The 27045-nt window shown below is 42.6% G+C and overlaps 1 protein-coding gene across 2 annotated transcripts in view; it reads left to right on the forward strand.

Moving 5' to 3' along the window:
* Positions 1 to 27045, forward strand: part of LETM2 (leucine zipper and EF-hand containing transmembrane protein 2) — a 65713-nt gene that overhangs the window by 25158 nt on the left and 13510 nt on the right. For both annotated transcript variants that reach the window (XR_012243015.1, XM_073622343.1), the window contains exons 3-8: positions 4235 to 4619; positions 6808 to 6951; positions 14701 to 14841; positions 14927 to 15130; positions 20729 to 20848; positions 24856 to 24972. Coding sequence is in view for 1 of the 2 variants with exons in the window: in XM_073622343.1 (XP_073478444.1) it covers positions 4235 to 4619; positions 6808 to 6951; positions 14701 to 14841; positions 14927 to 15130; positions 20729 to 20848; positions 24856 to 24972 (1111 nt within the window). In the remaining variant the exon portion in view is untranslated. The remainder of the gene's footprint in view (positions 1 to 4234; positions 4620 to 6807; positions 6952 to 14700; positions 14842 to 14926; positions 15131 to 20728; positions 20849 to 24855; positions 24973 to 27045) is intronic.

Genomic DNA, 27045 nt, shown 5'->3' on the forward strand with positions numbered 1-27045 from the left:
ATTCTCAACCTAGAAAAATCTTTCCTAAAACCAGTAAGAAGACTGTATTGAGTATTTGGGTCTGATCATAGATACAAGCCAGGAGAAAGTATTTCTACCTCAGGCAAAGATCACTGCTTTAAAGGAGCTGATTCTGGTAGTCAGGACCAAGAGGGGTCCTTCTGTCCGCCTTTGTATGAGGCTGCTAGGAAAGATGGTGTCTTCATTCGAAGCAGTTCCCTATGCTCAGTTTCATTCAGGACTGTTGCAACCCAGTATCCTGTCGGCCTGGAACAAGAGGGTTCAGGCATTAGATTTTCCGATGCACCTGTCTCATGCAGTGCGTCAGAGCCTAAATTGGTGGTTAATACCCGAAAGCTTGCAGAAGGGGAAATCCTTTCTACCGGCCACCTGGACGGTGGTAACAACAGATGCCAGTCTTTCGGGTTGGTGAGCAGTTCTGGAACAGTCTGCGGTCCAAGGGGTATGGTCCAAAACTGAGAGGACTCTACCCATCAGCATTCTGGAGATCCGTGCAGCATATCTAGCCCTAAAGGCCTGGACTCTCAGGCTACAGGGTTGCCCAGTCAGGATCCAGTCTGACATTGCCACAGCAGTGGCTTATATCAATCATCAGGGAGGCACCAGGAGCCGAGCTGCTCAAAGAGAGGTGAACCAGATCTTAGTCTGGGCAGAGAAGCAGGTGCCATGCATATCGGCAGTCTTCATTCCAGGGATAGAGAACTGGCAGGCGGACTATTTAAGTCGCCAGCAGTTACTCCCAGGGGAATGGTCTCTGCATCCCGACATCTTTTGGGCCATATGCCAAAGATGGGGGGGTTCCAGATGTAGATCTCTTTGCATCCCGATTTAGCAAAAAGATAGACAGATTTGTGGCAAGGACAAAGGATCCTCTTGCATGCGGGACAGATGCGTTAGTGATTCCGTGGAATCGGTTCTCCCTGATTTAGGCATTCCCGCCTATTCTGCTACTGCCACGACTCCTTCGCAGGATCAGGCAGGAAAGGAAGTCTGTACTTCTGGTAGCCCCCGCTTGGCCCAGGAGGACTTGGTATGCAGAAATAGTAAGGATGACGGTGGGTTCCCCGGGGACCCTACCGTTACGCCCAGACCTGTTGTCTCACGGTCCAGTGTTCGATCCTGCCATACAAACGCTAAATTTGACGGTTTGGTTATTGAAACCCACATTCTGAAGTATCGTGGGCTTTCAGGTCCTGTGATATCTACCTTGATCAATGCAAGGAAGCCAGCTTCCAGAGTAATTTATCATAGAGTCTGGAAAGCTTATGTATCCTGATGTGAATTCAGGGGTTGGCATCCCAGAAAATATGTGATAGGTAGAATTCTTGATTTTCTACAATTGGGATTAGAGATGAAGCTGGCCTTGAGTACCATCAAGGGCCAGGTCTTGGCCTTATCGGTATTATTTCAACGGCCACTTGCTTCACATTCTTTGGTCCGAAACTTTATGCAGGGGGTGACGCGTCTTAATCCTCCGGTTAAGGCGCCCCTAAACCCCTGGGACTTGAACTTGGTTCTGTCTGTTTTAGAGAAACAGCCTTCTGAACCAATACGTCAGATTTCCTTAATCTTGTTGACAAGGAAATTAATTTTCTGGTAGCCATTTCTTCTGCTAGAAAAGTGTCTGAATTAGCAGCTCTTTCCTGTAAAGAGCCTTATTTTTATCATACACAAGGATAGAGTGGTATTACGCCCTCATCCTAGTTTTTTACCGAAGGTGGTTTCAGATTTTCATCTAAACCAAGACATTGTTCTGCCTTCCTTTTTTTCCGATCCCTGTTCTCGGAAGAAAGGTCCCTACATTCTTTGGATGTAGTAAGAGCAGTCAAAGCTTATCTGGAAGCAACTGCTCAAGTGCGCAAAATGGATGTTTTGTTTGTGCTGCCAGAAGGTCCCAATATAGGACAGGCAGCGTCAAGATCTACCATTTCTAAATGGATTCGACAGATGATGTGGTGCATCGCCGGGCCTCTATGGCTCAAATCTGCAAGGCTGCAACCTGGTCTTCAGTTCATACATTCACCAGATTTTATCAGGTGGATGTGAGAAGGCATGAGGATATCGCCTTTGGGCGTAGTGTGCTGCAGGCAGCGGTACAGGGTCCTCAGGTCTGATTGCACCCTACTTGGTTGTGGTTCCCCTCCCCTCAGATAGCATTGCTCTGGGACATCCCATCAGTAATTACTAAGGCTCTGTGTCCCCTGATGTACGAGAAAGAAAATAGGATTTTTTTATAACCGCTTGCCTGTAAAATTCTTTTCTTTTGATGTACATCACGGGACACAGAGGTCCCGCCCCTCTTCTAATACACTTATATTGCTTTACTACAAAACTGAGGTATCCCTCCAAGGGGAGGGATTATATAGGGGGTTGAACTTCCTGTTTAGGGTGTGACCAGTGTCCAATCACCTAGTGATACCCATCAGTAATTACTGAGGCTCTGTGTCCAGTGATGTACATCAAAAGAAAAGGATTTTACAGGTAAGCTGTTATAAAAAATCCTATTTTTTCAGAGCCTTAGGCAGACAGAGGCCAGTTAGAATTTCCCCCTTCCCAGTGTGAGATCTTTCTTTAGTTTTACAGACTCTTACAGGGGATCCTTTTGAGCCATTGGAATCCTGTACTTTGAGGTTGATCACCCTCAAAACAGTGTTTTTGGTGGCGTTCACCACAGCAAGAAGAGTGAGTGAACTTTTTTTCAGATTTTAAATGTTGAATTGAAAGGTGGTGTTTCCTGAGAGGGAAGGAGCCGGTGTCTCTCTATGGTGCTGTCCTGTAAGATTCCTGGAAAAGCATGTTACCGGTAAGTAACTCTGTTTTTTGGCAGGTAAAAAAGGTTCATTTTATTTATTTTTCTTATGAGCTTGCAGAACATTGCACCTGCAGTCAGCAGATCGTGGGTGCAATGTCAAGCTCCTGCAGACTTTCAATACAGCTGTCTGCCTGTACCTACCGTATGAATTACTGAAAGTTACTGAATTGCAGGAAGTGTCAATGGACTAGGTTAAAAAAAAACTTCTAGCTTTACAACCACTTTAACCACTTATGGACCGCCGCAAGTTGATATAGATATACGTCCTAAATTTGAAGAGGAATATCGTTGTTATGGCAGCAGCTAGCTGCCATAACCCTGGTATCCTCTGCTTCGGCCGGCGTTCAGGGTTCCGATTAATAGTGGTCTCTGCGGCACATTCGCCGCAAGATCACTTTTATCGGCTCTGGAGCCGTCGGCAGCGGCGGAGGCGATCGGATGTTTCCCCTTGCTTGACATGGAGATGAGTGAGGGGAAGATGGGCCCCCACCCATCTCCATAACATTGCAGGGCGGAAGCGACATCAAAACGTCACTTCCGCCCATAGCTCTTAATAATAAGGAATGAAAGTGACACAATTTTTTTTTTTTTTTTTTTATTATAAAGAACAGTGTAAAAATAAAAAAGAAAAGGTAAAATAAATAAGGAAAAAAAAGTGTGTGTTGTCTAATTCTAGCACTAGACCTCCTCTGTAACTCAAAACTGGTAACCTGTAGATTTTTTTTTTTTTTTAAACGTCGCCTATGGAAATTTTTAAGGGTAAAAGTTTGTCACCATTCCACGAGCAGGCGCAATTTTGAAGCGTGACATGTTGGGTATCACTTTACTCGGTGTAACATTATCTTTCACAATATAAAAAAAATTGGGCTAACTTTACTGTTGTCTTATTTTTTAATTAAAAAAATACGGTGTGACAAAGTTTTGCAACGACCGCCATTTTATTCTTTAGGGTGTTAGAAAAAAAATGTATAATGTTTGGGGGTTCTAAGTAATTTTCTAGCAAAAAAACTGTTTTTAACTTGTAAACAACAAATCTCAAAAAGAGGCTCGGTCCTTAAGTGGTTAAATGCTGGCACAGTGGTATGTTTACACTTGTCCACACTCATTCACTAGTCCAAAACCTTAGTATAAGTAATAAGTAACTTACTATTGGTGGACAGTGGCATGACATCCAATTATTTTCCTGGGGAGGAGATCTGAGACTGCTTTCATCCTTATGGTAATTTTCCATATTTTGCTTTGCTATTGTAAGAACGGGATGGAGCTGGCTATGGTGATTGACTATTTGAGAAACCGTTCTGAAACCGTTCTGAATTCTGCTACTTCAGATCATATATTCCTTACTGATTGATTAGCCCTACGCTATAAACAATCTAATTGGTCTCCTTTTTAAATCCACAGGGTCTCCTGTCTTGTACTACAGAAGAAATGCTGTCCTCTCTACACCTCCATATCCTTCAACCAAAATAGCTGTTTACCTCCCATATCAAGCTGCCGGGCGTCCATCTCTTTTTCCTACCTCTCCACATGTGACCGGAATTACCACACATCTGTGTTACGACTTCAGAATTTACCTCCGCCAGATCCTCCTACACTAGCACCTCCTACCACAGAGCCAGAAAAAGCTCCGCAAATCGTGCGCAAGTCATTGGGCCAGAGGGTGGTGGATGAAATTAAACACTATTATCATGGCTTCCGACTGCTCTGGATTGACACAAAAACGGCCGCTCGAATGGTTTGGAGGCTGTTACATGGGCAGGTGCTGAGCAGGAGAGAAAGGAGAAGGGTAGGTTGTTATGATGTTCCTCAAAAGTGTATTTGAATAAAATTGACTCCACGATATGGAAGTATTTTGAGGACAAAACTCCTCCTGTTTGGTCCAGAGCAACCTATTACATCCATCTCACTTTTAATCTGCTGTGGAAGAGAGAGAGTGTTGTGCATTGTGTGTTTGTTTTTTTTTGTTTTTGTTTTTTTAATTGTACAAACCAAAGTTATGTTGTAATTATAGTTAAAATGAACCTTACTGCGTCTAGAGTTATATATTGCTTCTTGCAGAGCTCCTAGAATCTTTAGCCCATAGGGTCTTGACACAAAGTGTATGCGCAGTTTTGGATAGTGTGGGGAACGTTTAAAACTCCTGCCAGGTGGGGTTTTTTTTTTTTTTTTTGTTTGTTTTTTTATTGTTGTCTGTGACCCCACTCCGTGATTTTTTTTCCTCTCTATTATTATGACATTGTCCTAGAGACAAAGTGATGGTAAATCCAAAATTCCTACTGTATCCAAAAAACCAAAGTTTTGCTTATACAGTACATCTACTTTAAGCTCCACCCGCTGCTAAAACTAAATCTGTCAACTGCCAGTCAACTCCTAAAGTGGAACCATACTTAAAGTGGAACTTAACCCTAAGTGGGAAGTACAGTTTTTAAGGATCCTCCCCCACAATATTGGAGGTTTTTGTTTTTTATTTTTTTGTTGTTTTTTTTTGGGGGGGGAGCGGGTACCTAGTTTTGGCAGGTACCTACTCCCACTGGAATCTCCTAGGTAATTCCACCGGAAGTTGACACCCCCCGTCCTCAACCACTTGGGACACGTCACAGATCCCAGGAGGCTGTGGAACCATTCACAAAGCGCAGTAGGAGGCCGGCTGTGAAGTCGCAAGGAGTAACAGCTGGCTTTCCATACTAAACATGGCGATGCCGAGGCTCTGAAGGCCGGCGAAGAACTAGCTCAGATGAAAACGGCGCTGGATCCCTGGACAGGTAAATATGTCCTTTATGTTCAAAGTCACCAGCTACAGCATTTGTAGCTGCTGACTTGTATTTTATTTTACAAGCAGGCAGACTCTTCCCCCTTCTCTTTTTTTTTTTTTTTTTTTTTTTTTTTCTCCATTTATTTATATTTTATTCCAGAAGAGGTATGCTAAGCCTCTTCTGCAATAGAACTTACCTGCCTGCTCGTCTATAGAATTTACCCCAAGCTGCTTAGTGTACATTCTGGCCACGGAATGAATGAATTTCTGTGTACATCTGTGAGAGTTGCATCATTCCTGGCTGGCCACACAAGGAGGCCCAGAAGCAGTCAAGGGGAAGATGCTGGAGAGGGACTTTGCGGACGTTGCATCGTTGGAGCCCTGCTGATTATTTGCAGAGTTTACTTCCAAAATAAGTGCCAGATCCTCTTCTGCTCACTGAGGCTCTGGAATTTGACAGTTGAAATCCCCAACCAGCAGTTTAAAACCTTCAGGCCTTGTTCACACCATGGTGCAGAGACATCAGCTTTTCTGCACACGTTCTGCAAGGGCTCGAAAAAACAATGGTTCTCTATGTGCCCTGTTCACACCACACTGTGCACATTTTCTTTTCTGCGCAGGAATCTGCAATGTGTATGCAGTTTTCTGCATGGGGAAAAAAAAACTGACATGACATTAACATTGGTGTGAGTAGGGCACATAACTGACGCGCATGAAAACTGATGTCAACGTGCATGAAAATGAGGTAAACTGATGTCTCTGCAAGTGAAATCTGTGCAGTTTTCCCATTAGTTCCCATTCGTTTTCATGCACGTATGGTAGGAACGAGCCCTCATTGAAAAATTACAATTGCCACCTGAAAGTTTGAATCAAGTGGTGTTCACAGTCGGCTAAGCATCTAGGTTCTGCAAAGGGCAGAACTGTGGATTAGATTGTAGCAGACATTTAGGAACTTTCTTTCACCTTGCTAATCTGCTTGCTGCGAGTCACTACTTATTATTATTATTATTATTATTATTATTATTATACAGGATTTATATAGCGCCAACAGTTTGCGCAGCGCTTTACAACATGGGGCAGACAGTACACTTACAATACAAATCAATACAGGAGGGATCAGAGGGCCCTGCTCGTTAGAGCTTACAATCTAGAAATCTCTGCTATATGCTAATATAATCTAACAATAATAAATTGTAAAGTCCCTGATTATGTTTTTTTATAGCTGATGAGAACTTGTGCAGATCTTTTCCGACTGGTTCCGTTTTTGGTGTTTGTCATTGTCCCCTTCATGGAGTTTCTTCTGCCTGTCTTTCTGAAGCTCTTCCCAGAGATGTTGCCTTCTACCTTCGAGACAGAATCCAAAAAGGTCAGTTAGACTTGAGCAACAAATACATTGACCAAGAGGTGCCAAGTCTTCTCCATATCCTAAATGCTTTTCTTAAATTGTGTGTTTTTTGTTTTTTTTTCTACACGTTGCAGTTAGTGTGTTCTGCCACCTCATGCAGGGTAAATAGTGTACATTCTTGACCAGCAGAGGCTGATGAGTGTTGCCTAGATCTGCAGTATATCCAATGCAGTGTTATCCAGATGAGTTCAGGAAAATATCCACAAATGTACTAGAAAACAAATTACTAGACGTAATATTATAATACCGGTTTTTGTTTAGTGCCCACAGTTTGTGCAGCACTTTACAAAATTTTGAGAGATGATACAGTTACAAAAAAACAAGAGTGCTAGGGGGGCTCTGCCCATGAGCTTTCAATCTAAAAGGCAGCGTCAAAAAGTATGGCTGTATAAGATGTGCCATCAGATCCACCATATATATATATATATATATATATATATATATATATATATATATATATATACATACATACATACATACATACATACATACATACATACATACATACATACATACATACATATATACATATACATGAACTTTTAACCACTTGCCGACCGCCTAACGCATATATACGTCGGCAGAATGGCACGGGCAGGCAGAATCACGTACCTGTATGTGATCTGCCTCCCGCGGGCGGGGGGTCCGATCGGACCCCCCCCCCGGTGCCAGCGGCGGTCGGCTTGTGACTGGGAGCGTTGGGAGGCGAGGGGGAGACCATCCGATCGTGGCCCCCCCCTCGCGATCGCTCCCAGCCAATCGGAATCCTCCCCTGCCTGTGTGTAGTTTCACACAGGCAGAGGATGTGATGTCATCTCTCCTCGGCTCGGCAGTTTCCGTTCCAGCGCCGAGGAGAGAAGACATGTAAGTGCACAAAACACTACACACACACACACACAGTAGAACATGCCAGGCACACAAAACACCCCGATTTTCCCCCCCCCCCGTCACAAACTGACACCAAGCAGTATTTTTTTTTTCTGATTACTGATTGGTGTCAGTTTGTGACAGTTACAGTGTTAGGGCAGTGAGTGGTAGCCCCCTTTAGGTCTAGGGTACCCCCCTAACCCCCCCTAATAAAGTTTTAACCCCTTGATCACCCCCTGTCATCAGTGTCACTAAGCGATCATTTTTCTGATCGCTGTATTAGTGTCGCTGGTGACGCTAGTTAGGGACGTAAATATTTAGGTTCGCCGTCAGCGTTTTATAGCGTCAGGGACCCCCATATACTATCTAATAAATGTTTTAACCCCTTGATTGCCCCCTAGTTAACCCTTTCACCACTGATCACCGTATAAGTGTTACGGGTGACGCTGGTTAGTTCATTTATTTTTTATAGTGTCAGGGCACCCGCCGTTTATTACCGAATAAAGGTTTAGCCCCCTGATCGCCCGGCGGTGATATGCGTCGCCCCAGGCAGCGTCAGATTAGCGCCAGTACCGCTAACACCCACGCATACGCCTCCCTTAGTGGTATAGTATCTGTACGGATCAATATCTGATCCGATCAGATCTATACTAGCGTCCCCAGCAGTTTAGGGTTCCCAAAAGCGCAGTGTTAGCGGGATCAGCCCAGATACCTGCTAGCACCTGCGTTTTGCCCCTCCGCCCGGCCCAGCCCAGCCCACCCAAGTGCAGTATCGATCGATCACTGTCACTTACAAAACACTAAACAAATAACTGCAGCGTTCGCAGAGTCAGGCCTGATCCCTGCGATCGCTAACAGTTTTCTTGGTAGCGTTTTGGTGAACTGGCAAGCACCAGCCCCAGGCAGCGTCAGGTTAGCGCCAGTACTGCTAACACCCACGCACACACCGTACACCTCCCTTAGTGGTATAGTATCTGAACGGATCAATATCTGATCCGATCAGATCTATACTAGCGTCCCCAGCAGTTTAGGGTTCCCAAACACGCAGTGTTAGCGGGATCAGCCCAGATACCTGTTAGCACCTGCGTTTTGCCCCTCCGCCCGGCCCAGCCCAGCCCACCCAAGTGCAGTATCGATCGATCGATCACTGTCACTTACAAAACACTAAACGCATAACTGCAGCGTTCGCAGAGTCAGGCCTGATCCCTGCGATCGCTAACAGTTTTTTTTGTAGCGTTTTGGTGAACTGGCAAGCACCAGCGGCCTAGTACACCCCGGTCGTAGTCAAACCCGCACTGCAGTAACACTTGGTGACGTGGCGAGTCCCATAAGTGCAGTTCAAGCTGGTGAGGTGGCAAGCACAAGTAGTGTCCCGCTGCCACCAAAAAGACAAACACAGGCCCGTCGTGCCCATAATGCCCTTCCTGCTGCATTCGCCAATCCTAATTGGGAACCCACCACTTCTGCAGCACCCGTACTTCCCCCATTCACATCCCCAACCAAATGCAGTCGGCTGCATGAGAGGCATTTTCTTTATGTCCTCCCGAGTACCCCTACCCAACGAACCCCCCCAAAAAAGATGTCGTGTCTGCAGCAAGCGCGGATATAGGCGTGACACCCGCTATTATTGTCTCTCCTGTCCTGACAATCCTGGTCTTTGCATTGGTGAATGTTTTGAACGCTACCATTCACTAGTTGAGTATTAGCGTAGGGTACAGCATTGCACAGACTAGGCGCACTTTCACAGGGTCTCCCAAGATGCCATCGCATTTTGAGAGACCCGAACCTGGAACCGTTTACAGTTATAAAAGTTAGTTACAAAAAAAAGTGTAAAAAAAAAAAAAAACACAAGCAAAAATATAAAATAAAAAATAATAGTTGTCGTTTTATTGTTCTCTCTCTCTCTCTATTCTCTCTCTATTGTTCTGCTCTTTTTTACTGTATTCTATTCTGCAATGTTTTATTGTTATTATGTTTTATCATGTTTGCTTTTCAGGTATGCAATTTTTTATACTTTACCGTTTACTGTGCTTTATTGTTAACCATTTTTTTGTCTTCAGGTACGCCATTCACGACTTTGAGTGGTTATACCAGAATGATGCCTGCAGGTTTAGGTATCATCTTGGTATCATTCTTTTCAGCCAGCGGTTGGCTTTCATGTAAAAGCAATCCTAGCGGCTAATTAGCCTCTAGACTGCTTTTACAAGCAGTGGGAGGGAATGCCCCCCCCCTGCTCTCCTGTCTCAACAGGGACCCTGAGAATGCAGCCGGTGATTCAGCCAGCTGACCATAGAGCTGATCAGAGACCAGAGTGGCTCCAAACATCTCTATGGCCTAAGAAACCGGAAGCTACGAGCATTTTATGACTTAGATTTCGCCGCATGTAAACAGCGCCATTGGGAAATTGGGAAAGCATTTTATCACACCGATCTTGGTGTGGTCAGATGCTTTGAGGGCAGAGGAGAGATCTAGGGTCTAATAGACCCCAATTTTTTCAAAAAAGAGTACCTGTCACTACCTATTGCTATGATAGGGGATATTTACATTCCCTGAGATAACAATAAAAATGATTTAAAAAAAAAAAAAAAAAAAAATGAAAGGAACAGTTTTAAAATAAGATAAAAAAAATAATAATAATAAAGAAAAAAAAAAAAAAAAAAAAGCACCCCTGTCCCCCCTGCTCTCGCGCTAAGGCGAACGCAAGCGTCGGTCTGGCGTCAAATGTAAACAGCAATTGCACCATGCATGTGAGGTAACACCGCAAACGTCAGATCGAGGGCAGTAATTTTAGCAGTAGACCTCCTCTGTAAATCTAAAGTGGTAACCTGTAAAGGCTTTTAAAGGCTTTTAAAAATGTATTTAGTTTGTCGCCACTGCACGTTTGTGCGCAGTTTTAAAGCATGTCATGTTTGGTATCCACTCGGGCTAAGATCATCTTTTTTATTTCATCAAACATTTGGGCAATATAGTGTGTTTTAGTGCATTAAAATTTAAAAAAGTGTGTTTTTTCCCCAAAAAATGCGTTTGAAAAATCGCTGCCCAAATACTGTGTGAAAAAAAAAAATGAAACACCCACCATTTTAATCTGTAGGGCATTTGCTTTAATAAAATTTATAATGTTTAGGGGTTCAAAGTAATTTTCTTGCAAAAAAAAAATTATTTTTTTATGTAATCAAAAAGTGTCAGAAAGGGCTTTGTCTTCAAGTGGTTAGAAGAGTGGGTGATGTGTGACATAAGCTTCTAAATGTTGTGCATAAAATGCCAGGACAGTTCAAAACCCCCCCAAATGACCCCATTTTGGAAAGTAGACACCCCAAGCTATTTGCTGAGAGGCATGTCGAGTCCATGGAATATTTTATATTGTGACACAAGTTGCGGGAAAGAGACAATTTTTTATTTTTTTTATTTTTTTTTTGTGCAAAGTTGTCACTAAATGATATATTGCTCAAACATGCCATGGGAATATGTGAAATTACACCCCAAAATGCATTCTGTTGCTTCTCCTGAGTATGGGGATACCACATGTGTGGGACTTTTTGGGAGCCTAGCCGCGTACGGGACCCCAAAAACCAAGCACCGCCTTCAGGCTTTCTAAAGCCGTAAATTTTTGATTTCACTCTTCACTGCCTATCACAGTTTCGGAGGCCATGGAATGCCCAGGTGGCAAAAAACCCCCCCAAATGACCCCATTTTGGAAAGTAGACACCCCAAGCTATTTGATGAGAGGTATAGTGAGTATTTTGCAGACCTCACTTTTTGTCACAAAGTTTTGAAAATTGAAAAAAAGAAAAAAAAAAAATGTTTTTTCTCGTCTTTCTTTATTTTCAAAAACAAATGAGAGCTGCAAAATACTCACCATGCCTCTCAGCAAATAGCTTGGGGTGTCTACTTTCCAAAATGGGGTCATTTGGGGGGGGTTTGTGCCACCTGGGCATTCCATGGCCTCCGAAACTGTGATAGGCAGTGAAGAGTGAAATCAAAAATTTACACCCTTAGAAATCCTGAAGGCGGTGATTGGTTTTCGGGGCCCCGTACGCGGCTAGGCTCCCAAAAAGTCCCACACATGTGGTATCCCCGTACTCAGGAGAAGCAGCTAAATGTATTTTGGGGTGCAATTCCACATATGCCCATGGCCTGTGTGAGCAATATATCATTTAGTGACAACTTTTTGTAATTTTTTTTTTTTTTTGTCATTATTCAATCACTTGGGACAAAAAAAATGAATATTCAATGGGCTCAACATGCCTCTCAGCAATTTCCTTGGGGTGTCTACTTTCCAAAATGGGGTCATTTGTGGGGGTTTTGTACTGCCCTGCCATTTTAGCACCTCAAGAAACGACATAGGCAGTCATAAATTAAAGGCTGTGTAAATTCCAGAAAATGTACCCTAGTTTGTAGGCGCTATAACTTTTGCGCAAACCAATAAATATACACTTATTGACATTTTTTTTACCAAAGACATGTGGCCGAATACATTTTGGCCTAAATGTATGACTAAAATTGAGTTTATTGGATTTTTTTTAGAACAAAAAGTAGAAAATATCATTTTTTTTCAAAATTTTCGGTCTTTTTCCTTGTATAGCGCAAAAAATAAAAACGGCAGAGGTGATCAAATACCATCAAAAGAAAGCTCTATTTGTGGGAAGAAAAGGACGCAAATTTCGTTTGGGTACAGCATTGCATGACCGCGCAATTAGCAGTTAAAGCGACACAGTGCCGAATTGTAAAAAGTGCTCTGGTCAGGAAGGGGGTAAAACCTTCTGGGGCTGAAGTGGTTAAGGCATCCTAGTTTTAATCCATAGAGTTCAATATTGAGTTGGCCCACCCTTTGCAGCTATAACAGCTCCAACTCTTCTGGGAAGGCTGTCCACAAGGTTTAGGTGTGTGTCTATGGGAATAAACAGGGTGCCTTGGCGGGGCCTGCAGCTTATGCATGTATTTGCAAATGTGTGCAACTAAACCCCTGTTCTTAAACACATATTGTTAGACAGGTCAATTCGGTTGGTCACTGGTTGGTTGGTAAGTTTGAGCTTGGAAATCCCTTTATATTTGTCTATGGTAATGTTTGACCATTCTTCCAGAAGCACATTTGTGAGGTCAGGCACTGATGTTGGACGAGAAGGCCTGGCCCGCAGTCTCCACTCTAATTCATCCCAAAGGTGTTCTGTCGGGTTGAGGTCAGGACCAGTCAAGTTCCTCCCACCCCAAACTCGCTCATCCATGTCTTTATGGACCTTGTTTGTGCACTGGTCCAAATCATTTGGTGGAGGTGGGATTATGGTGTGGGGTTGTTGTTCAGGGGTTGGCCTTGGCCCCTTAGTTCCAGTGAAGGGAACTCTTAAGGCATAAGCATACCAAGACATTTTGGACAATTTCATGCTCCCAACTTTGTGGGAACAGTTTGGTGATCGCCCCTTCCTGTTTCAACATGACTGAGCACCAGTGCACAAATCAAGGTCCATAAAGACATGGAAGAGCGAGTTTGGGGTGGAGGAACTTGACTGGTTTGCACAGAGTCCTGACCTCAACGCTCCTAAACCTTGTGGACAGCCTTCCCAGAAGAGTTGAAGCCCAAAGGGTGGGCCAAATCAATATTGAACCTACGGACTGAGACGCCATTAACGTTCATGTAAAGGCAGGTGTCCCAATACTTTTGACAATTTAGTGTATGTTTGAATTGATAAATCTCATAAAATGAGTTTCACCCCAAAAAGTAGCACATCTCTTCTATGTTGTTGATTGCTGGTAGAAGAATGCAATGATTTACCTTCATTATTGTGATATTTTTAGTGCTGGTTAAAAATCTTGTCATGTTAAAGGCTGAAGTGATGCCAAACTCAAGACTTTACCTTCGCTACGGAGAATGCCAGGTGTTGGACACAGGAGTCTGTCCACGTTCCAGTAAAGTTCATAACAAAATGCTAGAAGACTTCACATCGATGACATCTCTTTTTTTCAACAATTTTTATTCATTTAGACATGTGCCTGAATGAATAAAGCTTTGATGTCATAAAGAAGTGATGTCATTGGTGTGTGGTCTTTTGTTTTGTTTTTTAAAGATTAATATGTTCCAGCTGGTCCAAAATTATGGGTAAAATATCTAAGGGGAGTTTTCATTTACTTGATCAGTGGAGGTTTGGAAATTATAAGCCTTATACATATATATATAAAAAAGTGTTCAAAGGGAGCCTTTTTGCCATTTTTTTACTTTTTGATATAAAAGTCTGCCTAAGTGCAAATACAGCAAAATTCCTGTAATTTCTGTGCCCCTTTCTAATCTTATTTCACTTTGTAACTGGAGTGTAATGTTCAGTAAATTCATGTCTAAAGCTGGCCATAGATGGAGCAATTTTCTTTCCTGCAACCACAACATGGCAATCCTTACTGCGGAACCATTTTGTTTGCAGATGTCAACATTTTAAACATAGGCCCCAGTCATGGAGTGAAACTGAATTGGAGAAGAGCACAAAATGATGTAAGAGATGATACTTTCCTCTATTGGCTAATGCAAAAATGCCAAAGCTCCAAAATACTTGCGAAAACACTGTATGCAAACGCGCAGCAAAACGACTGGAAACATGCACAAAAAAGCGACGCTCGGGTGTGCACTAAGGGTGCAGCCTTAGTGTTAATTTCTAACTGCAGTAATCCATCCAATTCAATTCCATCTTGTAATGATCTGACTTTAGCAGAGTGAATGTTGAATAAATGATATGGGTTACCACATTTACCAATCAGTACTTTAGTTTTCTCTGCTACCTGTACCATCTTCTGTTTCTCAATATTGTGGTGGAAGATTTCCTTTTAATGTGAATGTCTTTTTCTGGTATGGGTAATTTTCAGGAGGAAAAGATCAAGAAGAAACTCGGAGCCAAACTGGAAATGGCTAAGTTCCTTCAAGAGACAATCTCGGAGATGGCACGGAGGAACAAGGCAGAGACCGGGGGAGATGGACAGCAGCAATTTTCATCTTATGTTCAGCAGGTTTGATTTGCCTTTCAATAGGATGCGGAATTGTTACGTATTGTATAGGCAAAATAAACCTGACTAACATGTCTTCTCGTTTTAGGTACGGATCACTGGAGCACAGCCCTCCAATCAGGAAATCGTGCGATTCTCCAAGCTATTTGAGGATGAACTGACTCTTGAGCACCTGGAAAGGTCTCAGCTGGCAGCTCTGTGCCGGCTGCTTGAACTGCCACCAATTGGCACCAATAACTTACTACGGTTTGAGCTGCTTATGGCGCTCCGGTCCATACGAGCAGATGATGAGGTGAGCTCAGGGAACTGTCATCTGTTCTGTTTATTTTACACACTCACATTGCTTATTTTTTTTTCTGCAGATTGTACATGCTGCTTTCTGTCTCCAGACCTTTTTCCTATACACTGGCTCCTATACCCGGTCATCAACTCTGTACACTGCTTTCATTTCCAGACTCTCTCTTCACTGCTTTCATCTCCAGGCTGTCCTTCTCCACACTGCTTTCATCTCCAGACTGTTGCTCCATAGACTGCTTGCTACTGTCACTCTGTACACTGAAATCACTCTGTACACTGATATCCCCTCCAGGCCATCACTCTGTACACTGATATCCCCTCCCGGGCCATCACTCTGTACACTGATATCCCCTCCCGGGCCATCACTCTGTACACTGATATCCCCTCCCGGGCCATCACTCTGTACACTGATATCCCCTCCCGGGCCATCACTCTGTACACTGATATCCCCTCCCGGGCCATCACTCTGTACACTGATATCCCCTCCCGGGCAATCACTCTGTACACTGATATCCCCTCCCGGGCCATCACTCTGTACACCAGGGGTCGCGGTTGTGTGGTCCATCGGTGCCTGTGATTAATTCACGGGCACTCGGCCCACAGACATTTTTTCCGCAGTCCTCTTCATTGGACAGTGGGGAGCGGCTGGTATCACAGGGCTGGATGGGGGCGGGAACTGCTGGAGTTAACTTTTTCATTAAACAGCAGGTGATTGGTTACCGGGCGATCCTAGCAACCAATCACCAGCCTCTTTATGTAAAAAGTTAACTTCAGCAGTTCCCACCCCTATCCAGACCTGTGATGCCGATCTCTGCTTGCTGTACACCTGTGTAAGGTAGGGGAGTTCTACCTACACACTGTGTTTTTGTGGGGTGCAGGGGACAGAGGACACTACAGTGGGGGGGGGGGGTGTAGGGGACAGAGGACACTGCACTAGGGGGGGGCCCTATTAGGGACCCCTTCTCGCTTGGGGACAGGGACCCCTTCTCCCCACCCCTGGGGACAGGGACCCCTTCTCACTTGGGGGCAGGAACCCCATTTTCCCTAGGGACAGAAACCCCATCTCAAGGCCATGCTGGTTGGCAGAGCTGGCGCCAGCCACCCTTGGGTGCCAGGATGGGGGCAGTAAAATCCGAATCCCCAGCCACATGCTCCCTCAGGGTGAACTGTCTTTGTATTAGTGAAGCGACTCAAAGTGAGGTAGTCCTGTACTGTTATTATTTCTATGTTAGGATTATTATTATTATCTTCATTTATTAGCAGGTGAATGCGGCCCCCCACGCATTCACATACATTGAATACAGAGTCCTGGCAGTGTGGGGAGTGATGATTCCTCCCTTCACCTCCCTTTATGCGGGTGGGGTTGCAGTTGGGGACCCCAGAAGAAGAGAATCAGGGCTACTCTGTGCAAAACCATTGCACGAAGCTGATAAAATAACAAACATGTTAAATGTAATAGAAAAAAAAGGAAGGTTTAATATCGCTTTAAGACAATCTGTCACCTTTTTGGGCAAATGTAGTAATGTGACTTGTTTAGTCTAAACTTTCAGGGATGACTATTATTTGCTTATTCTATTTTTTTTTTTTCTTTATTGCAGCCTGTCCAATCTCCTGCTTGTTCTCAGAACTGATATCAAATGCTAAAAATAAACTTCTGTATGACAAAGTGGTGTTAGGATTCCATGAAATAAAACTAAAGGCTTTCTTATTTCAGTTTTACCTCCAGTAGCTCAGAGGGTGTTCGTTAGCCCTGACCTCACACAAGAGACATATCAGCCATCATAGCTAGTGTGACATTTTATGCTTGAAAAGAATACTACTTAATCGCACACACACCTGTCTCTGAGAGAGTGTCTGCACTTTTATAACCACTTTGAATGGTGATTCATACTCTTACAAATGTCATTTCTTGATAGGTCCTCTTTAAATGACTATATCTATGCCATGGCGTATAAAGCTAGAGCTTCGTCAGTTCACATTGAGATCATGGAGTTAGATGTCTGTTCTTGTAGTTACAAATATTGCCTTTAAATAAATCATGGAAAAAAGAGAATAATGAACCCGCGCCTAGGAATTAGAAGTCTATTAGTAAAAATGGAACTGCTGCCGCCCGACAGACAATCACCTTGAATGGGGACAGCTGAATTAGTTAATGTAATGGGAGGGTCTGGCGCTGTTCCTTTGACTAAATCTTGTTTTCCTGTCTACACTAAGTATTTTTAATTCAAGGCAAGGCATATAAGTGCTATTTTTCAAAATATAAACCAAACATGCACGTATCAAATATTGGTGACCTTGAAAAAAATTTTTTGCAATTGTGAACAAGCTGTATATGTAAAAGAACAAGCTATAAATACATAAATATAATAATCTTTTCAAATCCCACATCAGGTCATGTATATTCCAAATGCCATAAAGGATGTGTGGGGGGGGGGGAGGGGGGGGGGAAAGGGGAAGGAAGGGGTGACGGTGAGAAAAGGGGTGGGAGATTTATTTAACAACTCCTAATAAAGTGCAAACGTGCTGGCAAAGTTCAAAGAAAGTCCTTATTGTGTCAAATTCATTTAAGTTCTTATTGATCTAATATCTTGTGCAGTATCTTGTGCAATATCTTGGTGCATATAACGTGATATTTGTGCTCCTTCAGTGCTTTACAATCCTTGTTCTGAAAGTGCAGCCACTCACCGGATCCCTTCACCCCTACAGGGGTATCAGGCGGTTACAGTTTTGCGCCACTGTACGGCAATCACTGGCAGACTCAGGATCATGATGTTTCATATAAAAAGAGAGAAGGAGTGCCCATAGCGTAAAAACGTTTTTTTAAAAGATTTATTAGACAAATGGATAGGTACTCACAATTTCCCAATACAAATCAAGCGAAATAGTAAAAAAGTCACGATTAGTCCTCAGCGCTGGCGAGTAGATGAAAATGGGAAGCACAGATTTAGGCCACGCCCTACGCGTTTCGTCGTAAGGACGTCTACGGGAGCGTGACCTATGCTGTGTCTTCCCACCTTTATATAGTGTGCGGTGTCCCCTTGCTAATTTTCGTCTGGCATCCATTTTCCTGTGGTTCCGCGGACCGGAAGTGTTCCCGCGGCCATTTTGTCTATATTCTGCAGACCGAAGTCCGCCTGTGTGTCAAAGGGGCAGTATATTACTTGGCGGCCATTTTGCCTGAGATTTTAGCCGACAGTAGACCATGTCTATTGACTCTGTGTGCATACTCTCCGAATACCGGCGGCCATTTTGCCTATGATTTTTGTGGACACAGGAGACCATAGGGAAGATTATCTTGCAGCCAATTTACCTTAGTTTCACTTTTAAGATAATCCCACACCAAATTTGCTGATTAAAAACGGGTATATGGTAATAGGTATACCGCATATTATAAAAAAGTTATAGCAAATTTATTACTATGCATAAAACCAGTATATTAATATAGGGAACATCGGCATATAAGCCGCTATTCTGGACCATTATAATATAGTAAACAATAACTACACATGACATCATAAAATTGAAAAAATAGAGTCAAAAAATAAAAGTCAAAAAAATAAATAAAATGAAAATCAAAATCAAAATAAAAATAAAAATTAAAATACTATATGTTCTGTATAAAATATTGTTCTTGCATATATTTATTTTTATTTTTATATTTTATAATGTTCTGGGAAGAGGGAGGGGAATGTTTATGTATTCATATCTAGTTAATCTGCTAGGTTGTTAATTCTGTAATGTACAACATAAATGTAAATAATATATTAAGTATCTATGCTGGGTTCGTTATTTAATGTGAACCTCTGCCAAAATGGACTTAGGTTTATCTTATATAAATAATATATGTATATTGAACAGATGGAGAAAAAAAGGAGAAAAAATGATGAAAAAACGAAAAAAAGCGCGAGAAAACGGAGAAATCAGGAGAAATTTTTTCTAATTGGGGAATCCATATTCCCTATAGTCTGAGCCAGTGACTTCATGTTTTAATTATATGTTAGGGGGAGGGGTTTTAAGTCTGTGTTATAAAATACTTGCGTATCTATTTGCATGTTTTTCATGTATATCCAAAAACTCATATTAAAAGGCATGTAAGACCTTTTAATTTTGGGAATTTCCCTGGTGCACTTTTCAACATTTCGCAATAGAGATATTTGGTATCTATTCCCTTCATGTTTTGTGGGGAATAAACTGATTTATTATACGTCTGGGGCCAGGTGTATGGTGCTACATGTCTTCCATATTGATGTTGGTGTTTATGGTTGTTTGGAAAGCCGCTACATGCGATACTGTGTGTTTCCAGTGTTGATGTTACTATTAATAGTTGGTCAGGAAGCAGTTAAGGTCAAGGTCTATATTCATACCCATAGGCTGTAGGGTATCCAGCAAAAATATCCACTTGGTTTCGTTTTGTGAAACCTTGGTTTTCTTATTGTCGCCTCTCCAATGGCCTTTAATTTTGTCTATTGCATAGAATGTCATATGTGCTGGATCCCTATTATGATAGTCTCTGAAATGCCTAGAGACACTGTGTTTATTGAACCCTTTTTTGATGTTTTTAATATGTTCCCTGATCCTAACGTGTAGCTCTCTGGTTGTTCTTCCTACGTACTGCTTCCGACATGGGCACTCTAATACATAGGTGACGTGGGTACTGTGGCAGGTAATGAGTTCTCGGATAGTGAACTCTTTATCATTGGCAGTTGATCTAAACTTTGTTGTTTTCTTGTTAGTTTTTTTGCTAGATCTGCAGGGTAGGCATTTTCCACATTTATAAAACCCTTTTAGACCTTTTCCTATTTTTATCTCTCTTGGAGGGTCTATTGCATTATGCACCAATTTATTTCTCAGGGTTGGTGCTTTCCTGTAAATAAAAACGGGTTTTTTAGGCAATATAGAATTGAGGACCCTATCGGATTGTAAAATAAACCAGTATTTTTTAATTATAGTTTCCGCATGTCTATATTGTCTGTTGAATCCTGTTAAAAAGGCTACTTCCATTTTTTGGTTTTTTGTTCTTTGTTCTTCCAAAAAATGGAAGTAGCCTTTTTAACAGGATTCAACAGACAATACAGACATGCGGAAACTATAATTAAAAAATACCCCCCCCACACACACACACATCCTTTATGGCATTTGGAATATACATGACCTGATGTGGGATTTGAAAAGATTATTATATTTATGTATTTATAGCTTGTTCTTTTACATATACAGCTTGTTCACAATTGCAAAAAATTTTTTTCAAGGTCACCAATATTTGATACGTGCATGTTTGGTTTATATTTTGAAAAATAGCACTTATATGCCTTGCCTTGAATTAAAAATACTTAGTGTAGACAGGAAAACAAGATTTAGTCAAAGGAACTGCGCCAGACCTTTAAATAAATCATGTTTCTATAATAGTTATGCCACGTACACACGAGCGGACTTTACGGCAGACTTTGCCCGGCGGACTGGATTTCGTCGGACAATTCGATGGTGTGTGGGCTCCAGCGGACTTTGTTTTCTCAAAAGTTGGACGCATTAGACTTATTAACACTATTCAGATCAGCGAAGTTTGATGTTTTTTTTTTCTCCTTCCGGTGTGCAGATGATATCGAAAGAAGGAGTGGACAATCTGACTGTGGCTGAGCTTCAAGGGGCCAGCAGGACTCGAGGGATGCGCTCACTTGGTCTGACGGAGGAACAGCTCAAAGAACAGATGAAGCAGGTATAATGCTACTGAAAGAAGGACCAGCTGCGTTACCCATTGTAACTACTTTAATGGTCTTTTTATCAGTCGCAGCACCCTTTAGAAGTATGCAAAATCTCAAGCCACCCCAGTCTATAAAATGTAAAGAAAAAGTTGACATCACTTTTCAATGGGAAATCTGAGCAAAGCACAATGCATATAGCCAGCTTGATAAAATTCATATCGGAAGCCTCCGTTCACATCAGAAGCATCCCCCCCATCACCACACAGTCCCCTCTTCACATCTGAGCCCTACCTTTTGGCCTTGTGGCAGCACGGTAGAGGGCTGAAGGTGGAGCAGGCCTGGAACAGGTGGATTTTTATCCCTTTCTATATGCTTGGGGGGGTGGGGTGTATGTGTGTCCTTGCATGCCAGTTGCCCAGGATTAGCATTATGAATTGCCATGGTGTGGGTATCCCCTCACACCATGGCAGTGAATAGTGCTGTGCGTCATTGGTTGTTATGGTGCCATGGCAACTCGTGATGCTAATCCAGGGCAAACTGGGTTCCATGCTTGCAGCGCCCTGGGGAACCCAAATAGCGCTCTGGTTCAGAAACACTGGGTCTAGTCTCTTAATTTAAAGTGGTTCTAAAGGCCGAATGTTTTCTATTTTAATGCATTCTATGCATTAAGATGAAAAAAACCTGTGTGCAGAAACCCCCCTAGTAGGTACCTGAGTCCCATCTCGATCCAGCGATGTTGCACGAGAGACTCGGCTTTCCGGGACTCTCCTTCCTGATTGGCTGAGACACACAGCAGGCGCCATTGGCTCCCACTGCTGTCAATCAAAGTCATTGAGCCAATAAGAAGAGAGAGAGAGTGGGGCCGAGCCACAGCTTCGTGTCTGAATGGATACACACAGCAGCGGCAATTTTGAAAAAAAACACAATATTTTGTACTTTTGCTATAATAAATCTCCCCAATTTTATCTTAAAAAATAATAATTTTTTCCTCAGTTTAGGCCGATATGTATTCTTCTACATATTTTTGGTAATAAAAATCGCAATAAGCGTATATTGATTGGTTTGCGCAAAAGTTTATAGCGTCTACAAAATAAGGCAACAATTTATGGCATTTTTTATTATAATATATATATATATATATATATATATATATATATATATATATATATATATATATATATATATATATATATATATATATATATATATATTTTTTTTTTTTAATCTGGACTGCAACATTATGGTGGACCGTTGGATGAAGGGAAGATTCTGGACAGCCGCACTCAAAATCAAATGCCTTCATTAAAAAAAGGAGGTAATAATCCAAAAAATGCAAGCCACTGCAAACAACGGATCACAGGAGCTGACGCGTTTCACACTTTCAAAAGTGCTTATTCATATTCATGAATAAGCACTTTTGAAAGTGAAACGCGTCAGCTCCTGTGATCTGTTGTTTGCCGTGGCTTGTACTTTTTGGATTATTACCTCCTTTTTTTTAATAAAGGCATCTGATTTTGAGTGCGGCTGTCCAGAATCTTCCCTTCATCCAATTACCTATGCTTAGCCAGCACCTGCTGTTCCTACTCTGGGGAGAGCTACATTGTCCAGACACCCTTCCTAGAGCAGCATCTCTTTTCCCATTATGGCGGACAGATTGGACACTTTTTTGACACATTTTTGGGACAATTGACATTTATACAGTGTCAGTGAAAGGGAAGGGGTTAACACTAGGGGGCGACCAAGGGGTTAACTGTGTAACCTAGGCAGTGATTCTAACTGTGGGGGATAGGACTGCCTGGGTGAGGAGACCGATCATTGATCATAGTTAGTAAGAACAACAGATCGCTCTCCTCACCCCTGACAGAACAGAGATCTTTCTGTTTACATTGACAGATCTTCGTTCTATCTCTGTGTGGAGCGATCGCGGGTGCCTGGCGGTCATCGCGACCGCCAGGCACGTGCATCGGCTCTGGCGTCGCGTGCCCACTAGTGGTCATGCAGCTATGTTGGTTCGCCCAGGGGAGCCAACCCCTGGGCGAACCGCCGGCTGGTCAGGAAGGGGTTAAGCATAGTTTTTCCACAGAAGCTATGAGACAGACAGGCTCAGTGGAGAGGGGCAGGGGCACCCAGGAGTGTAAAGCTCTAGTATTCTGGGGTCATGGCTATGTTGGAGTAAGTTACCTCCATCCAGGTGGGTCAAAGGACATTGTTCATGAAATGGTGGAAGGATCAGAGGACTGCTGTGTATGCTGTAAGCACAGGTTAGACATCCATCAACAACTAACCACGAAGAGAGTTATAGATGACCCAGCATACAAAATCAAATAAACCTCAAGTGCTAAAACCGTAGATCATGGCATCAAAGTTTGATTGCTGTAAAATAACCAATCCATCAATTCCCCCATATGTAGGAGTGAAACTTTCTGGATATATATGTTTGAATCCCTTACAACTAATGGCTTGAATGAGGCGTTGGAAACACATAGCCTTATCTGATTATACTTACTCCCTTAATACAATTTTTAATACACAGATCCTCATCCTTCTGCTTTGTATCATTCCACAGGTTGATCAGGCTTTTTCAATTTACTTTTGCTTGATCACATCTGTGGAATATTTCCTTTTGAGTATTGTGTATGTTGCCAAAAAATGTTTGGGTTTTACCATTTTATGTATTTTTTTTATGATTTATGTATTCGTTAATTCATGTGTTTTTTTGTTTTTTTTTGTTTTTATTTTATTTCTATATTTATTTTTATTTTCATCCTTATTTTTGATTTTTTTTTATTTCTTTTTTTGTTCTTCTTTATTCCTATTTTTAAGTGGTTAATAGTGTTCCCGTATAATGTATGTAACAGCACAATTTAAGCATTGTTGTATTGTTTCATCATTAGGGTAGTGAGGAGTTAACAAGTTCGTTTTGTATCTGCCCACGCCCCACCCCCATATCGGGTATATATGTGTGCGGCTTGCTGTTCGTTAACCATGACTATGACGAACCGCATGCGCGCGAAACGCATCGTCACGGCAACAGACAAGCCTGCGTTCCATGCTGGTCCCTGGGTCCTCCCTTCCTCCCTGCACTTCGGCTGGCACCACTCGTCATCCTGACAAGCCCATTCCACCGATGTTTCGGCTCCTCTGCCTTCCGGCTCGGGGCTCCAGTTGTCTGGTCGGCTGACCTACTCTGCCAACGAGCAGCGGTCTCCAGGCAGCACCTTCAGGCTCCCCCCGGGCCCCTGGTGTTCACACACCTGGTACTATATCAGCCTCCAAGCCAGCCCGCACCACCATCCCTGGCCAGTGAGCCGCTCTTCCTCCGGCTTCTACACTGCAAAGCATGGTTACTGGCACCTCCCATGCATTGCAGCTTTCATCTTGGGATGACGTTAACTCCTCATTGCCCAGGTGTCCTTCAGTGGTATGGTAGGTTTTTTATCTACATTTCCTTATGGCATTTTTTTCACAAGTTTTTAATGTTGTGCATTGAAGACAATAAATATTGTTTCTACTTTCACCACTCCATGGTCCTATTGCCTTGGTAGTCATTGTTACACTTAACCCATTGAGCGCTGGCCACCCATTTCTTTCCAGCATACAAAATGTCACGTTATTTCTCCAGACAGGTGGAGGGGAGAGTGTTGGGTGGAGGCTGACAATATAGAGGTATCACTATGGAGGGTGTAAAGAGTGGGATTGGAGATGGGGGAGAAGAGAAGATAAAAAAGGGTGAGGGAAGGGGACCGTGAGCAAACTGGCATGGGTGCCATACATAATACCAAAGTTTGGCAGAGTACTCTGAAGTACTGGTAGGGGGTGAGGAAAGAATTATATTATAGAGTTTGAAATCACTGCAATATTGGCTGTGGTACTTCTGACTGAGAAGAGAGCTCCCATTCCACACGATTTGGGTGGAGGCACCTGATGTATTAGACAGTGGCACCCAGATCTTTTTATACACTTTTTCATACATCTTGTCATTTGTACCAGTGTCACTTATGCCTTCTGTTTCTTTCCTTAGTGGTTGGATCTGTCTCTGAAGGAGAACGTTCCCCCATCTCTCCTGCTCCTGTCCCGAGCCCTTTTTCTGACAGATGTAAAACCCAAACCCTTCGTGCCTGTCAAGCCGATTATAGAGGTGAGAGTGGCTGCCGCTTGTATGATGAGTGATGGCACAAACTATTTTGAAGTGTGTGTGAAGACCAAATATTTTTTTTTTCAGTATGTTTGGGATCATGTCTCACTGTATCCAGTTTTTATAAGGAAATCTCTTTTTTGTTTCATGTGTTACAACGATTCTTACCTAAAGCTTCTGGCAGTAACAGCAGTTTTGCAGGCTGACAATGCTACACCATTGCCTCACAGCCTTCAGTTTGGTTAGCCTGCCATGTGTGCTCCCTCGGTTGGCCATTGAGCTGCCTATGGGGGGGTCTGTACATGTTTCCTATGAAGTGCCCATCCGCTATATCTGCCAGATCACTTCTACTTATTAGTGTGCCGGTGGGTGATTGGGCACTGCTGCCTCTGACTGCAAGTCTCAGGAAACTGGGGCTGAGATTTGGTGATGTCACTACTGTGCTGCTTACTGATGGCTCTGATATGGGGAACCAAAGACCTACTTTTACCAAGATGGCTGCATGTGCACAAAGACACAGATTGATTTACTAAACGTGGAGCGTGCAAAATCTTGTGCAGCTCTGCATAGAAGCTGATCCACTTCCAGGTTTTATTGTCAGAGCTTAATTAAACAAGCTGAAGTTAAAAGCTGATTGGTTACCATGCAGAGCTGCACCAGACCAGACTCTCCAGTTTTAGTAAATCAACCCCATAGTGCTTGCATAGCAGCGAACATTCTCTATATAACTTGGTGCCAGAAAGAATAAATTCCAGCATGCGTGCATGGGAGTTATGCCATCCTCGGCTGTCCAAAGATGCTATACCCAGAAGAAGGCTGGGCAAAGATGCCAACACAGGAGCTCAAAGAGGGGGAGTATAGTGGAAAAGAAAATTACTGTATGTATGCATCCTAGAAGCCTAAACCTGTTTATCCTTTAGACTGTGTATATCGTAATTTTTGATGTCAGAACTTTCTGCTTAGAATTGTATATTGTATTTTAAAAGATTTTTATAGTCACACCAAACACTTTATTTTATAACACCAGCATTGTGATAGCTTTACAAACATAGTGATTTTTGACAATCCAATTTTAACTTCTTAATAACATTTTCCTTTTCATTTGTGAGTATTGCCTGTCTCCTGGCCAACTCTTTCGACCACTTCCTGGATTCCCTACATGTATTGCAGTATTTCCTCTGCTCATAACTTTGGTTTTCTTTTGATTTTAAGGACTTTAATCCTCATAGAACCTTGTTGCACACAAGCAGACATGATGTGGAGTGTTTCCTGTACTGACTGTGCTTTCTGTAGTTCAGAAGGCAGGCTCTGTGAAATGTGTGATATAAGTAGTGCATATAGTGCCTTGAAAAAGTATTCATTCCCCATGAAATATTGTCATGTTACAACCAAAAATGTAAATGTATTTTATTTGATAGACCAACACAAATTGGCAAGTGGAAGGAAAATGATGGTTTTTCAAATTTGTTACAAAGATGTGGAAAGTGTGGGGTGCATTTGTATTCAGCCCTTTTGTAGAGTCAATACTTTGTAGAACCACCTTTTACTGCAATTACAGCTGCAAGTCTTTTTGGGGATGTCTCTACCAGCTTTGCACATCTAGAGAGTGAAATTTTTGCCCATTCTTCTTTGCAAAATAGCCCAAGCTCTGTCAGATTGGATGGAGAGTGTCTGTGACCAGCAATATTCAAGTCTTGCCACAGATTCTCAAGTGGATTTATGTCTGGACTTTGACTGGGCTATTCTAACACATGAATATGCTTTGATCGAAACCATTCCATTGTAGCTCTGGCTGTATGTTTAGGGTCGTTGTCCTGCTGAAAGGTGAACCTCCACCGCAGTCAAGTCTTTTGCAGACTCTAAGTGCCGGTTCACACAGGGGCGACTTGTCAGGCGACCTAGCCGCCTGACAAGTCGCCTCCCGTTCTGTACAATGGAACCGTTCTAATAAGAGCGACGCAAGTCGCTCCGACTTATAAAAAGGTTCCTGTACTACTTTGGGGGCGACTTGCATAGACTTCTATACAGAAGTCGTTTTGCAAGTCGCCATGGAAGTCGTGTGCAGGTCGCCTCGGT

This window comes from Aquarana catesbeiana, linkage group LG03 (assembly GCF_042186555.1).
Source record: "Aquarana catesbeiana isolate 2022-GZ linkage group LG03, ASM4218655v1, whole genome shotgun sequence".
NCBI lineage: Eukaryota > Metazoa > Chordata > Amphibia > Anura > Ranidae > Aquarana > Aquarana catesbeiana.